The 12,440-nt window shown below is 40.4% G+C and overlaps 2 protein-coding genes across 2 annotated transcripts; both read right to left on the reverse strand.

Annotated features, from left to right (window-relative positions):
* Positions 1–1,841: 1,841 nt before the first annotated feature.
* On the reverse strand, positions 1,842–5,942 carry LOC119731994 (fibroblast growth factor receptor 1-like). Its single transcript, XM_038205338.1, has 8 exons — positions 5,862–5,942; positions 4,510–5,296; positions 4,050–4,160; positions 3,407–3,573; positions 2,795–2,908; positions 2,271–2,341; positions 2,111–2,151; positions 1,842–1,942 (listed from the first exon to the last, which is right to left on the reverse strand). The coding sequence occupies exons 1-8, from the start codon at positions 5,940–5,942 to the stop codon at positions 1,842–1,844; spliced, it is 1,473 nt and encodes a 490-aa protein (XP_038061266.1).
* A 3,098-nt stretch (positions 5,943–9,040) lies between these two features.
* Positions 9,041–9,771, reverse strand: LOC119732001. The gene is made up of 2 exons (XM_038205350.1): positions 9,388–9,771; positions 9,041–9,069 (listed from the first exon to the last, which is right to left on the reverse strand). The coding sequence occupies exons 1-2, from the start codon at positions 9,758–9,760 to the stop codon at positions 9,041–9,043; spliced, it is 402 nt and encodes a 133-aa protein (XP_038061278.1). The 5' UTR covers positions 9,761–9,771.
* Positions 9,772–12,440: the final 2,669 nt, after the last annotated feature.

Genomic DNA, 12,440 nt, shown 5'->3' on the forward strand with positions numbered 1-12,440 from the left:
TAACACGATACGCTAAAGTTGCTTTTTGGTGATCTTAAACTCTACTTTACTTAGGCCTAAGCTCTGAAGTAGTGAAGCAGTAGTAACATACTAGCAAAGACCTTAATGCTAAAGTGTTAAGTAATTAATTACTAAGGTGTTAAACTACTTGAGTCTTAAAACACTAAAGTACTTAATGTACAATTTATCTAGCTACATTAAAACTGACGTTATTATGAATTTCTACTTGAACGGAAATCGTACGCTATTAGAGTCTGAGTATACTTTTTAAATCAATAGTAGGTTCCATCTTATGAATTGCTATTTAAATTAAAGTTATGCACAAATATAACTTTGGCGAATATCCAAAAATTCCAAATATTGAGCGCTAATGTAAGCCTAAGGAAAAAAAAGTCTAGTAAAAACGTGAAAAGTAAAATACACGTAAACACGTTTCACAACGCATGGATATTTACTAGATTACTTTGAGTATATTTGATGATATATGTGAAAACTTACACAATGGATATAAAGGGGATTTGTAGAGGCAATTGTAGTGTATAATAAAAAACAAACAAAAACAATGCTGGAAAAAGATGGGTGTCATCCTCTTAAATCCTTTTTCATGAAATCTCAGCATCAGAAAAGCGCGGTTCAATTAAAAAAAACAACTCATGTTTTCAAGGCCTGTGTTCGGTCCGTGAACGTTTCCTTTACTTCTTTTTCGAATCTAATTCGAAAACGAATGTAAAACGAACATAACAACTAATCTCGAATCGTTTTGGCTGCGGGCATAACGGCTTGACGCAGTTAAAGGAACACTGGCTGGTGTCGATTGCTCAGTTGTCATCAAACTCGGGCCGGATCGCACTCAAATTCTCGTAACGCACTCGGCCAAACGAAAAATAGGTCTGAAAAGTAAATGAAATTAACAATGTCCTTGTTATGTGTATGCACATACAAAGTGGTAAGGGTCTTTTATTCGACCTCTAAATATATATTATATAAACTCGGATGTTCAACATTTACACCAGTAAATCAAACATTGTGATATCAATTGCAATGTACATATGAATATTTTGGTTTATTTTCATCAATCTAAATAATCTAAAAGGAACACGTTGGTGCGAAATTGAGGTTATACTTACATGTTGAATTTTGCTGTCACCCATGTCACTTAGGGTAGAAACCAGTTCAGAGAAACTTGGTCTGTTGTTCGGATCCTCTTCCCAGCACTTACGCATTAGGGCGTAACTAAAGAGAGTAACAAATAAATCGTGTGAGTGAAGATCGGTCCGTGTTTTTTTCTTTAGATCCCTTGTTAGCGCATCATGTAGACACAAATCAAGTGAAAGGAGACACAAATCAAGTGAAAGGAGGTTTTTTTGGGCACATTATAAAATGGTTGGGCATAAACTAGTAACATGAGGATAAAATGTAACATGTAATCCTTGTGCATCACCTCAGCGCTAGGTTTCTACGATTTAAGAAGGGTAGACAATATTCCATTTACCACCGCAAAAAGGTAGATTATAATAACATTGTGTAGTCTTTGATGAATTACGTTAGTAATAATTTTGCCATAAACGAAACTGAAAAGTTGTCAAACAGGCAGAAGCAGGCCTACTGGAAGTGCCTTGTCCTCATAATGTGTTGAATTCGGCTACACCTTTCTGTCCACAAGCCTAAGAAACTATTTACGTAGACCGCAACCTACATCATATGCTTGTGGTCATCAAAAGGGCAAGTCGTAGGCAAAACGTATGGCCTATAGGACACATATAGCTTTGTCAAGACGCGCGAGTCAGCTTGAATTTTGACCAGCAGAAGTGCTGACACTCGATATTTATTAATTTGACATCTTACCTTTTGTCGTCACAGTTGCTGGGCTTGGGCATACGGTATCCTCCCTTCAGCTTCTTGGCTACTGACTCGCTCTTGGTGGTCGGGTAGGGGGTTCCCCCTTCACAATATAAGTTTAATACGATTTAGATATAGCGAACAAGGAGAAGGAGAACACTTATTAAGATCATGATCAAAGTCAAGTTGCCTTAAATCATTTGTTGACACCTGTCTCAATTTTGTTAGTCCTAAAAAGGGCAGACATTCCTTTAAAGCAGATATGTCTCACCTATTGTTGATATCTCCCACAAGAGAATTCCAAAAGACCACCTGATGATGAGAAATTAAATTAGGAATTAAAAAAAATGAAGTTAATGTTCTAGGTGTTGGCCTAGCTTGCATCATAAAAAAAATACCTCGATTCGATAAACAAGGTTCTTTGTACTTACACATCGCTCTTTGTCGTGTACCTCTTATACCTGATTGACTCAATAGCCAACCAGCGGACTGGAACTCGTCTCTATAATGAAAGGCAGAGGAATAAACATCGCTAACATTTCTAAGGTTTTTTATCAACTGGTTACGTGGACATGTTCTTGCACAATATGATCCATGACATGACACAAAATTAGTTATCACCGTAGTTGTTTTGGGATGAAGAGTGACAAAGGATAGTTGCCTCTGGGGCGATGTATTTGAGAAGCTTGCAACCTGTCTTTACACTAAAGATTGGGATTGGCTTGTTACTGACACTGTTTTAGTGAATTGTGATTCAGTAACAACTGATTTGTTAACTGATTGATAATAAGGGCTTTTGAAGAGTTGTAGGCACCCGCTGTGGGAGACAGTTCCTTAATAACATCAAATATATGCAGTGTACCAATCAGTGCTCAAATTACCCAGTTAAAAAACCTCATTAAAATGTGAGATAGTATCTGTTGTCTTCGTGTTCAGTTTAGTTCAAATATACTACCTTTGATGTTTGGACGTAGATATCTTCCCCTCTGGACAGTCCGAAGTCTGAAACCTTAGCAGTCAGCCCTTCAGATAGTAGGATGTTCCTGGCAGCCAAATCTCGGTGGATCACCTTTTAGAATTATGAACACAATATTAACAAATGGTTCTAAAACCATTGAGGAGGTGTGTTCGTTGATTCTTCTTGACGACATTTTCTAATAAGATTTGGTTCAGATTTAAACCGGGACTGTTTTTCTGGTCAAGACAACACCTCTCTGTATTCCATTCCTCAGGGCCATTTGTGACTCCAAACCTGATTTTTTGATGAAAACAATGTCATTTTGACATGAAAAGTTGTCATTTTTACCTAGAAGAGTGTCCGGTCAGGGCTGACCCAGACCCAGGGTCAAATCTTCTCTGGAACGTTAAAGTGTTTAACCTGCCATTTCGACTAAGAAAATAATACAGAGAAAACCATTTTGACCAGAAAAAATGCCATTCTTTACCCTGAAAAGTGTCAGGTCAAATGTGACCCACATTTGGGGTCAATCACCCTGCATGTGTCAATATGAAAACCGAGCCTTTCCTAATCAACATAAAAAAAGGCAAACATGCGACGGCTACTTACCCCCGCTTTAGCAAGGTGTTCCATTCCCTTGGCAACATCCAGGGCAAACTTGACCAGCTGATCGGAAGACAAGGCATCGTCGTCTGAGTCTGACTGTGAGCGAGCCGTCCGCAGGTAGCTGCGAAGATCACCGCGGGGAAGATACTCCAAGGCGACGTACAGCACCTCTGATTACGGAAAAAAAATGTTTCCCGGGGTCAAGGTCAATCTTAAACCATTAACAAACACAAGCTGCGGACCACCTCGTGTGAAGCTGCTGGGAACGACCATAGATCGATCAACGCTTCATGATGGTTTGACCAATCAGAGTGGTGATTGTTGTCGGACATGCGGGCACGTGCGCATGGCGCGCGTTTTGATGGTCAGAAACACACGTGTTGATGCCAACGTAAGCAGTGCGCGAGGCTTACTGGATATAGTAAGTCTCACTTACGATTCCATTTGTTGTCCCAGCAGATTCAGTTTTTTGTACAGAAAATATAAAATCACTCATTTTGATAAAAAGCACAAAACTCAGCTTTGTTCGATTTGATCAGAAAGTAGATTACCAAATTAAAATAAATATCCACTATCTCAATTTCAAATGTGTCTTTTTTCAGTCAGTTTGTGTCAAAAATATTTATATAACAAAACGAATCCATACGTCGATGCTGACATGCGCCAAGCAGAGAAACGACATTAGGGTGGTGGTCAAAAGAGGTCATCGTGAGGAGTTCATCGATGAAATCATCTCTCTCACTCGTCGATGCATGGCCTGTTTGAGAAACACAGTGTTTAACGTTTTAAAAGTATTTAGCTGTCAACTAAATGGCACAATTTTTCCGTGTATATGCGAACTGTGATTAGAACAGACCGACCCATTAGGCCCGGCCCACTGCGCACATGGACAACAAGACGTGCGCTTCACTCAATGCCATGTTCATAACGGAGATCAATGCCATGCCACTACTTTAAAGCCGCGCTCATCACACGCGCATATACCCATGTCGGACATTTATGTACGGTTGGATTGGATTAAAAGACCTTTGAGCGGGTCTTAATTGTTCGTGTATTGTCATTTGGCCTGTGTAATGAACCTCACATGATAAGTAGTTATGGGTTACCTTTGAGCATTTTGATAGCAGCCCTTGTCAGTTCTCCATCTTTCATCACAGCACCTGATCGTACCTCGCCAAAGTTCCCACTGCCGAGGACTCGCTCATCCATGATGAGGTCGCAGCGAGGCACCTTCCACCTCTCAGCCCAAGGGGGTAGATTGTTTTCTTCATCACCACTATCAGGTAGCATTGGTGTTTTCTCCTGTGGTGGTGTGGTGTCGTCATACTCCACCTGCAGAGTGCGTGTATCTTCGTATGTGTGTGCAACATGATGGGCAATTCTCTTATCGTATTTGTGTGGACCTTGTGGTGCAATTTTGTCCTCGTATTTGTGTGGACCTTGCGGTGTAATTCTGTCCTCGTATTTGTGTGGCCCTTGTTGTGCAATTCTGTCCTCGTATTGGTGTGGACCTTGCGATGTAATTGTGTCTTCGTATTTGTGTGGACCTTCTGGTGCAATTCTGTCCTCGTATTTGTGTGGACCTTGCGATGTAATTGTGTCTTCGTATTTGTGTGGACCTTCTGGTGCAATTCTGTCCTCGTATTTGCGTGGACCTTGCGATGTAATTGTGTCTTCGTATTTGTGTGGACCTTCTGGTGCAATTCTGTCCTCGTATTTGTGTGGAAATTGCGGTGTAATTGTGTCCTCGTATTTGTGTGGACCTTGTGGTGTAATTCTGTCCTCCCGTTTTTGTGGATCTTGTGGTTCAATTCTGTCCTCATATTTTACCTCCAATGACTTGCCGACCTCTGATTGATCTTGTCCTAAAGCATCCTGGTCAGAGGCAACATCCTTGAAATAAAGAAATACAGAAAACAAGCAAATAATTAGTGATACAAAACATGTTTATGCTTTCCTCGACCTTTACAATCAATTTCGTTTGCAAACTAGCCAGCCTTCCCTCGGTAGACTGGATAAAGGCAATTTAATAAACTTTTTGGAATTAAACTTGAGCAGAAATACTAACAGCCATGTCAAGTCCTAGTATTTGAACAATTTGCACGGTTTTTGGGGAGACTCTTTTATGCTGTTTTACTCATAAATTGTTTCAGTTTAAAATTGCTGAATTGTTTTTCTCAAAATTAATCGTTTGCTTTCGTTTGATTATGATTGCATGTAAACATGTCCTGGATGTCTTCTCATTTTCAAGGCCTAACCTTTTGTCCATTTTTTTTTCAAGCAACTTTCATTTTCCAATTGTCTTGTAAGACATAAACCTGTTCAATAATCACGTGACAATTATCATTGCACTCCTACACACATACATTTTTGGGTGTTTTTTTTATTTTCGTTCGTCCTTTATTAATATCTCCAATTTTTAATTTGTAATCAATCAGCAAAATAAACGAAGGCTCACCGTGTCGACTGATGATCGCAAGTCACGTTTGATTTGATCACTACGCTGTTCTCTTCGGTTCCTTATAAACTTGACGGACATCACGATTGCCAAGACAACCAATGTGCTTAGACAACTGACCACAGTTACTATGGCGATAAACACTCCATTTGCACCTGTAGAAAGAGCAGTGTTTTAATTGAATAACGAGCAGGCTCTTGTTTTAATTGATAATTTAAATATTCTAAAGACAAATCAAGGAATTTCTTTGCTGACACACTCAATGTCCAGGACGAGACTTAAACCGGAAACCGGATCATATTTGACCTGATATTCAGGTCCAAAGATTGCTTTGCTTATCACAATGAAACTTTTGTCAAGATTTGTTGGGCTTAAAAAATTATGAAACTGTTATTACGACCATGCAAATTATCATTTTGACTCTGATAGGTATCGGGTTAATTCTAATCCAGACCTTTAAACCTTAACAAGGAAAGGTATAACATGACTGTTTCTGACTCGGTCAGCCATTAGAATCATAAGCTGAAGGTATCCTTTTATTTTCAGTTCATCCAAATTTTGCAATAAAGCATCATAATGGCATTATTTTTCCTTAAACAAACAGTCAGTTGCCGTGACACGCGTAGCTGCTTTTATATCTCGTCCACACAACTGACAGCAACGCGAGACTAGCGAACGATGACCGTAAAAAGGGCTTGAGAAAAATTCGCAATTTTCAATGCAAACCACAACCGATCTAAACAAAGTTGTTTGAAGTAGTTAAAGACCTAATACATACATCTATCAACGTCTTTTTTTCTGAAAAAATATATAAAAGATTTCGATGCAGTTTGACGATATTATTTCACGGACAAATCGACTAAAATATTTCGTGATGAAATGTCCGGGACTGTTTTCGACAACATAGCAAAGAAAGTCTCCCAAATGTTGAGGTAATCAAAAGAAAAGAATGAACCTTCGTCTACAAAAAAAATCTCGTGAACGTGATGTCGTAAATATATTAAAAATTCTATATTCTGAAGTATTCCAACCACCTCAATTTTTTTTACAACGCAAAAGATGGTCGCCATTGTTCAAGCAACGAGAAATGGTGACCTTGTGATCCCAATGAAGATGTTCGCCCACTGATTGGTCGAACTTCAGATGGCCTGCTTAACATTCCTAAGCATTCATCGCATGCAGTTCGCGCGTGCTTTTCATTTTTATTTTGTAGGCCATCTTATGTATGCAAGCATTACAGTTTACTTGCAAATCGATGAAATCTCGCAAAAGTCTAAATTTTTAAACGGCAAAAATCCTTAAAGAAGCGCACACTATCCTCTACGTACTGAAACTTGCCATTTCTTTCGGCCTTTTTCAAGAATTGAATGAACACGTAAAACTATCGGCCCTCGCTTTTGCTGCTATAAAGGGTTTTTTTGACGCGCCGTAACAACATTTCAATTTTGTCAATAGCAATTATATTTGGTATCAAAATAAAGCACACGATTTTAACTTTTCATTATAACATCGTCATCTTGGGCGACAGTGGTACATCCGAGTAGTTCGTCGGTGTTTTTTTCTGTAGTCTCGAATGAATTCTTGTAAAATCTCGCGTAGGCATTCGGGCCACGCGTGCGTGACCCCGACACAAGAAGCTGAGGCCGAACAAGGCTCTGCGCGTGACACGGCCGCTGACTGTTCAACTCTTCCACATTTCAGATCGGGTTTCGATGTCACGATAGTCTATCAGGATAATATTTAGCAGGAAGGAAACGGTAATTTTAACTCAATACATTGTTACCCCGAGACCAATACAGAAAAGTGCAAGACAAGAAGTTTCACTATTCAGTCGTTTTGCTTTCTCTTCGACTAGTGTGTCGTAAACAAGGAAATGAGTCTTACAGTTTTCAGAAGTAAATAAGCCTGAGACAAGATCGAAAGAGATACCATCTTTCAACACCCTCCAAAAATTCTCTGGAACGATCGATAGATACAGTGTCTATATTGTTTATTTTGCAGGGAAATTGATGGGTCTCCAAAAATGCCCTGCTGCCCTGAACTGTTTCTTGCAATAATGTAGATTTTGTCATTGAATATCCACATTTTATCGAACTCACAAAAGTATCTAAGATCAAAGCTTTGTTTGATGAGCTGAGTCCTTTCAATATTAGCCTAAAACGTACAAACATATTTTATCTCAGGCAAAACGAAATAAGTGAGACTGCACAATTTACTTTTACCGTGATGCAAAAAGTGTTGCATGAAAGTCTTGCATTAACTGATCCCCTGCAAGAGCTCAAAAATACGACCCCGAAAAATGTGACGCCGATGGAACACATGAAACACCATACTTTTGGTCAATTTTCCAGGGAAAGATAGAACGACCGACCGACCGACTACCAAGAGCCGTGTAGAAGCTTCTGCCAAAGCTTAAGAAGAATTTGACCACTTTTGATGTCGAAGCCTCTAACGTACACTGGGGCTTCTTGTCAGTGGCACATGAGAAAAAAAACATCTCCCATAATGCAATTTCGGGTACATTTCTTGAAAATTTCAGAGATTTTCACTGAAACGCTATGCAACCCAAATCCACTTGAAAAGTAGTGTATTTTCCAGTTTTTGGTTTTGAGCCCAAAATATAAGATGAACAATTTTAAACTCGTTTTTCCCGACCTTGTTGTGGGCGGAGCGTCCATTTGGAAAAAGCTTTTGGTTTTGAGCCGAAATAAAGAATGAACAATAGTTTAAACTCACTTTTCCCGAACTTGTTTTGGGTGGGGCGTCCATTAGGAAAAAGATGGCGAAATGAACTCAAAAAGGAGATTCATTCATCCATTATTATTAATCATTTATCAATATAAATTTGTATTTTATTTCAGATAAAAAAAAACAGCAAAAGATTTCCTCATGAGTGTAATCACTATTTTACTATCACTTTGGATTGTTTGTTTTACTCCTGAAAACAATGACCAGCAAATATTTCGTGTGTTTATTAAATGTCTATCATGCCTCAAAAGGAAACAAAACATTTATGATTTGACATTCAAACACTCTGTCCACCCCCGATTACTACACTGGATGGGAAACAATAACACCAAGATTGCCGGTTACAGCTACAGTGTCTGTTAACACCATTTGCTCTCCACTCCCATAAAATGGGACCCCGACCCCAAAAGTGGCAAAATTCTTGAGTTTGTTTATCCTAAAGATGTAGCACTTGGGTGAGCTGTACAAATTACGAGAAAGAAAGTGATAGTAAATGAATCAATTCGCTGCGCAAAGCCCCTCCATTTTTAAATGCCATTCCCCCCCCCCCCAAAAAAAAAAACCTTTCCGAACTTGTAAAGGTATCCATTATTGATCTTAAGAGTTACAAAGATTCTACCCAAAAAGGATAAGGTCCCGATAAGCTCAATGACTATTCTGCCATTCTCCGGTCCATGACTAGCTTTTTGTAGGTCGTCTGAAACCACTGTCGGTTACAAAGAGGATAATAAACTGGCCCTCTGGGACCAGTAAAAACTAGTTTGTGTACAATACTTACCCGCACAAGACGTTATCAGCACTCTGGTGCTCAGTGACTGATCACTGCTCGTTGCAAGGCACGTTAGGTTACGTTCCCGAGTCTCGTTGCCAGGGTTTGTCACGATGTGCAAGCTGCTCACGTTGACCAGCCCAGCTCCGGTCCGTGCCTCGCTTTTTGTAGCTATCGTCTGATTCTCAAGCATCCACGAGAAGTTCCATACCCCCGGTCTGGCGTCTTGAATCCTGCACTCAAATCGCCGCGTGGTGCCGGACTGGACGCAGACGGGGCCATACTCGGGATCGTCCAGCACAGCTCCTGTGGCGGGGTCCAGCAGATGCAGCGTCGCATCTCGTCGTTTAACCGAAGAGTCGTCAAATCGGGGAGGGATCATCGAAGAGTGATACAATGAAAAATAAAACAAAACTAAACAACTCACAGTTACTCCAATAGTCTGCGAAGCAGGCTCTGGACTTTCCTTTACCTTATTGTTTTAGGATGTATTTTGTTGACTTGGTGTTGGAAGGAAGAAAAAGATTGTTATAGCATACAAAATAATTGATGACTCATTTTGAAGAAAAAAAAGAGATTGCTTTTATGAAACAATAATATATAATGATGTTTTGTAATTATTTAATGAAGCCGACCTACCCATAACATGGAGCTGCACTGTTGTTTTAAATTCGCCTAAGCCGAGGGAAATTGCCTCACACACGTAGATACCTTCTGATCTCTCCGTTACGGGATCAATGGTCAAACTGCAAATCTTGTAGGTATCATTCCCGGTGATGAGGTCGTTGAAGTTTTGATCGCCACAGCTAGTCAGCGATTGGTTGTTGAAAAACCACCTGACTAAAGGGTCTATCAGTGTGTAATCACCGTCAAGGACGCACGCGAGGGTGATGTAGGATCCCACGATAGCATATCTTGGGTTTCCTCCCTGGATCTTGAGTTCTACCGCTCCGGCTTCAAGGAAAATTTAAAAAAAAAAAAGGCATGGATTTGTAGACGGACCACCAGCTTTCCCTGTGCTTTATTATGTGGGGTACGGTTGGTCGAATGTGATGCCAACGGATTAAAACAAAAACTGGGGCGAAAAAGGCAGAAGTATTCAAGTAGACCATAACCACAACTTGATCCACTGAAATGTCTTTAGTTTATTTAATTCACAGCCTGGGTGTCGCGTGGGGGCAAGAGGGTGCTTGAGAAAATGCTAGAGAAAGTCCCCCCCCCACAAAAAAAATGATAAGTTGAGAAAATGCTAGTGAAAGTCCCCCCCCCCCAACACATTTTGGCGACGCTCGCGATTCACAGTACATGAAGTACATATTCTTACTTCATTTACATTGATTTTTTTCTTAATGAAGAATAACGGACTTACCATCTAAAGCATGCATACAAGTCAGCGCGAATATCGTTAAGATGAATAAAACTGCCATGTTGCACAAGAGCTAGGCCGTACGTGGAAATAGTTCTGTCTGTAGACCGTTAATGCCTCTAAGAATGAAACACTGACAGTGATCAGTAAATGCTGATCTTCGTGCCGCTTTGCTGTGAGTGAAGTTCCCTATAACTGAGTGCAGTTTTGCTTTCGTTTTAACTAATGATACATATAGTTTATGTTAGCACGGAACCAGCTTATTGCAAAAAAGCTATTGTTACCACTTATTGTGCTGTTTGCGTGGTGATGAGTATCGATTGTTGCTGAATTCGAAAGTATCTGTGGCAATTATCGAAATGAGAAGGCCACTGCTTTTCATTAATCAGAAACTTGTGTTGTTGAAATGCTTGAAAGTTGCCTTCGTGTAGAAACTGACGATTTTGCCCTCTGGTAATGGTTCGGGGTCCGCTCATAAGTCCGACGCCTCATAGGTCCGACGCCTCATAGGTCCGACGCCTCATAAGTCCGACGCCTCATAGGTCCGACGCCTCATAAGTCCGAAATTTCGGACTTATGAGGCGTCGGACTTATGAGGCGTCGGACCAATGAGGCGGAATAAATACATTTTATGCCTCAAAAGTCCGACGCCTCATAAGTCCGAAATTTCGGACCTATGAGGTGTCGGACCTATGAGGCGTCGGACTTATGATACGGCCCCAATGGTTCTACTATAAGAGTGTATTTTTTTTCTTTAATTAAATAAAATGCTGCCCATGCGCTGCACAGAGCTCGTTTTGCAGGTGCAGCCCACACGAAGTGACTGTGTCGTAGACTATAGCACTGCCTGGTATTGTGTATTGCACTCTGAACTTTCATTCAGCTCGTCAATGCTAATGGCAACAATGCAAACGTTATTATGGGTCACGGTGTAGGTCAAGTTGCAGTGCGCATGTGTACATATCCGTAATGATAATACATGGAGTCATACATGTATGACGAAAACTGGAAAGTCCCTGTGTAGTCCAACAGGCATGCTGTGCTGCAACAGCAAAAACCCCAACAAATCACCGCGGTTTCTTCGTCGAGATTCATCTACATGTGGGATAACTGACTCCAGAAGAAGAACAGACTCGACCAAGATATGTCTAGTTGGCTGTGAAGAGACGGGTGTCATGGTGAGTTTGGGTAATCTAACGAACAACGTTTTTATGTCCTGACTGGAATTTACATTTCAGCAATAATAATATGCATGGGGCAATGATCGTGTTTTTAGGAAACGCATGGATATGGAATGCATGGGGATTGATATTTGAGTAAGACGTGCCTCTGCCATTGGCGTCAATCCTGAGGGGAGGGGGCAGGAGGGCATGTCCCCCACTTTTTGAAGGATGGGGAAGACATTGCCCCCCTCCCCCCATATTTTTGAACTCGTGTCTCATTTGTACTAAGGTGTATCTTTCGCTAAGACAGTACTGGTGAAAGTGGTCAGAAATTGTCTCTGATCACACCACAGAGCTCGAGTTCGAATACGTTATACGCTTTTTGGGTGGTTCCATAATGCTGCAGTTATATAGATATTGTGCATTCAAGGTGCTATACCCAAACGGATTATTTTGGAAGAGAAAAATACAAATCATAGAACACAAATATGTTTCCAGATTTTAAAATCACGAATTCCAAAGTTAAGTGAGGG

The sequence above is a fragment of the Patiria miniata genome, unplaced genomic scaffold (assembly GCF_015706575.1).
Source record: "Patiria miniata isolate m_02_andy unplaced genomic scaffold, ASM1570657v1 HiC_scaffold_1, whole genome shotgun sequence".
In the NCBI taxonomy this organism is placed as follows: domain Eukaryota; kingdom Metazoa; phylum Echinodermata; class Asteroidea; order Valvatida; family Asterinidae; genus Patiria; species Patiria miniata.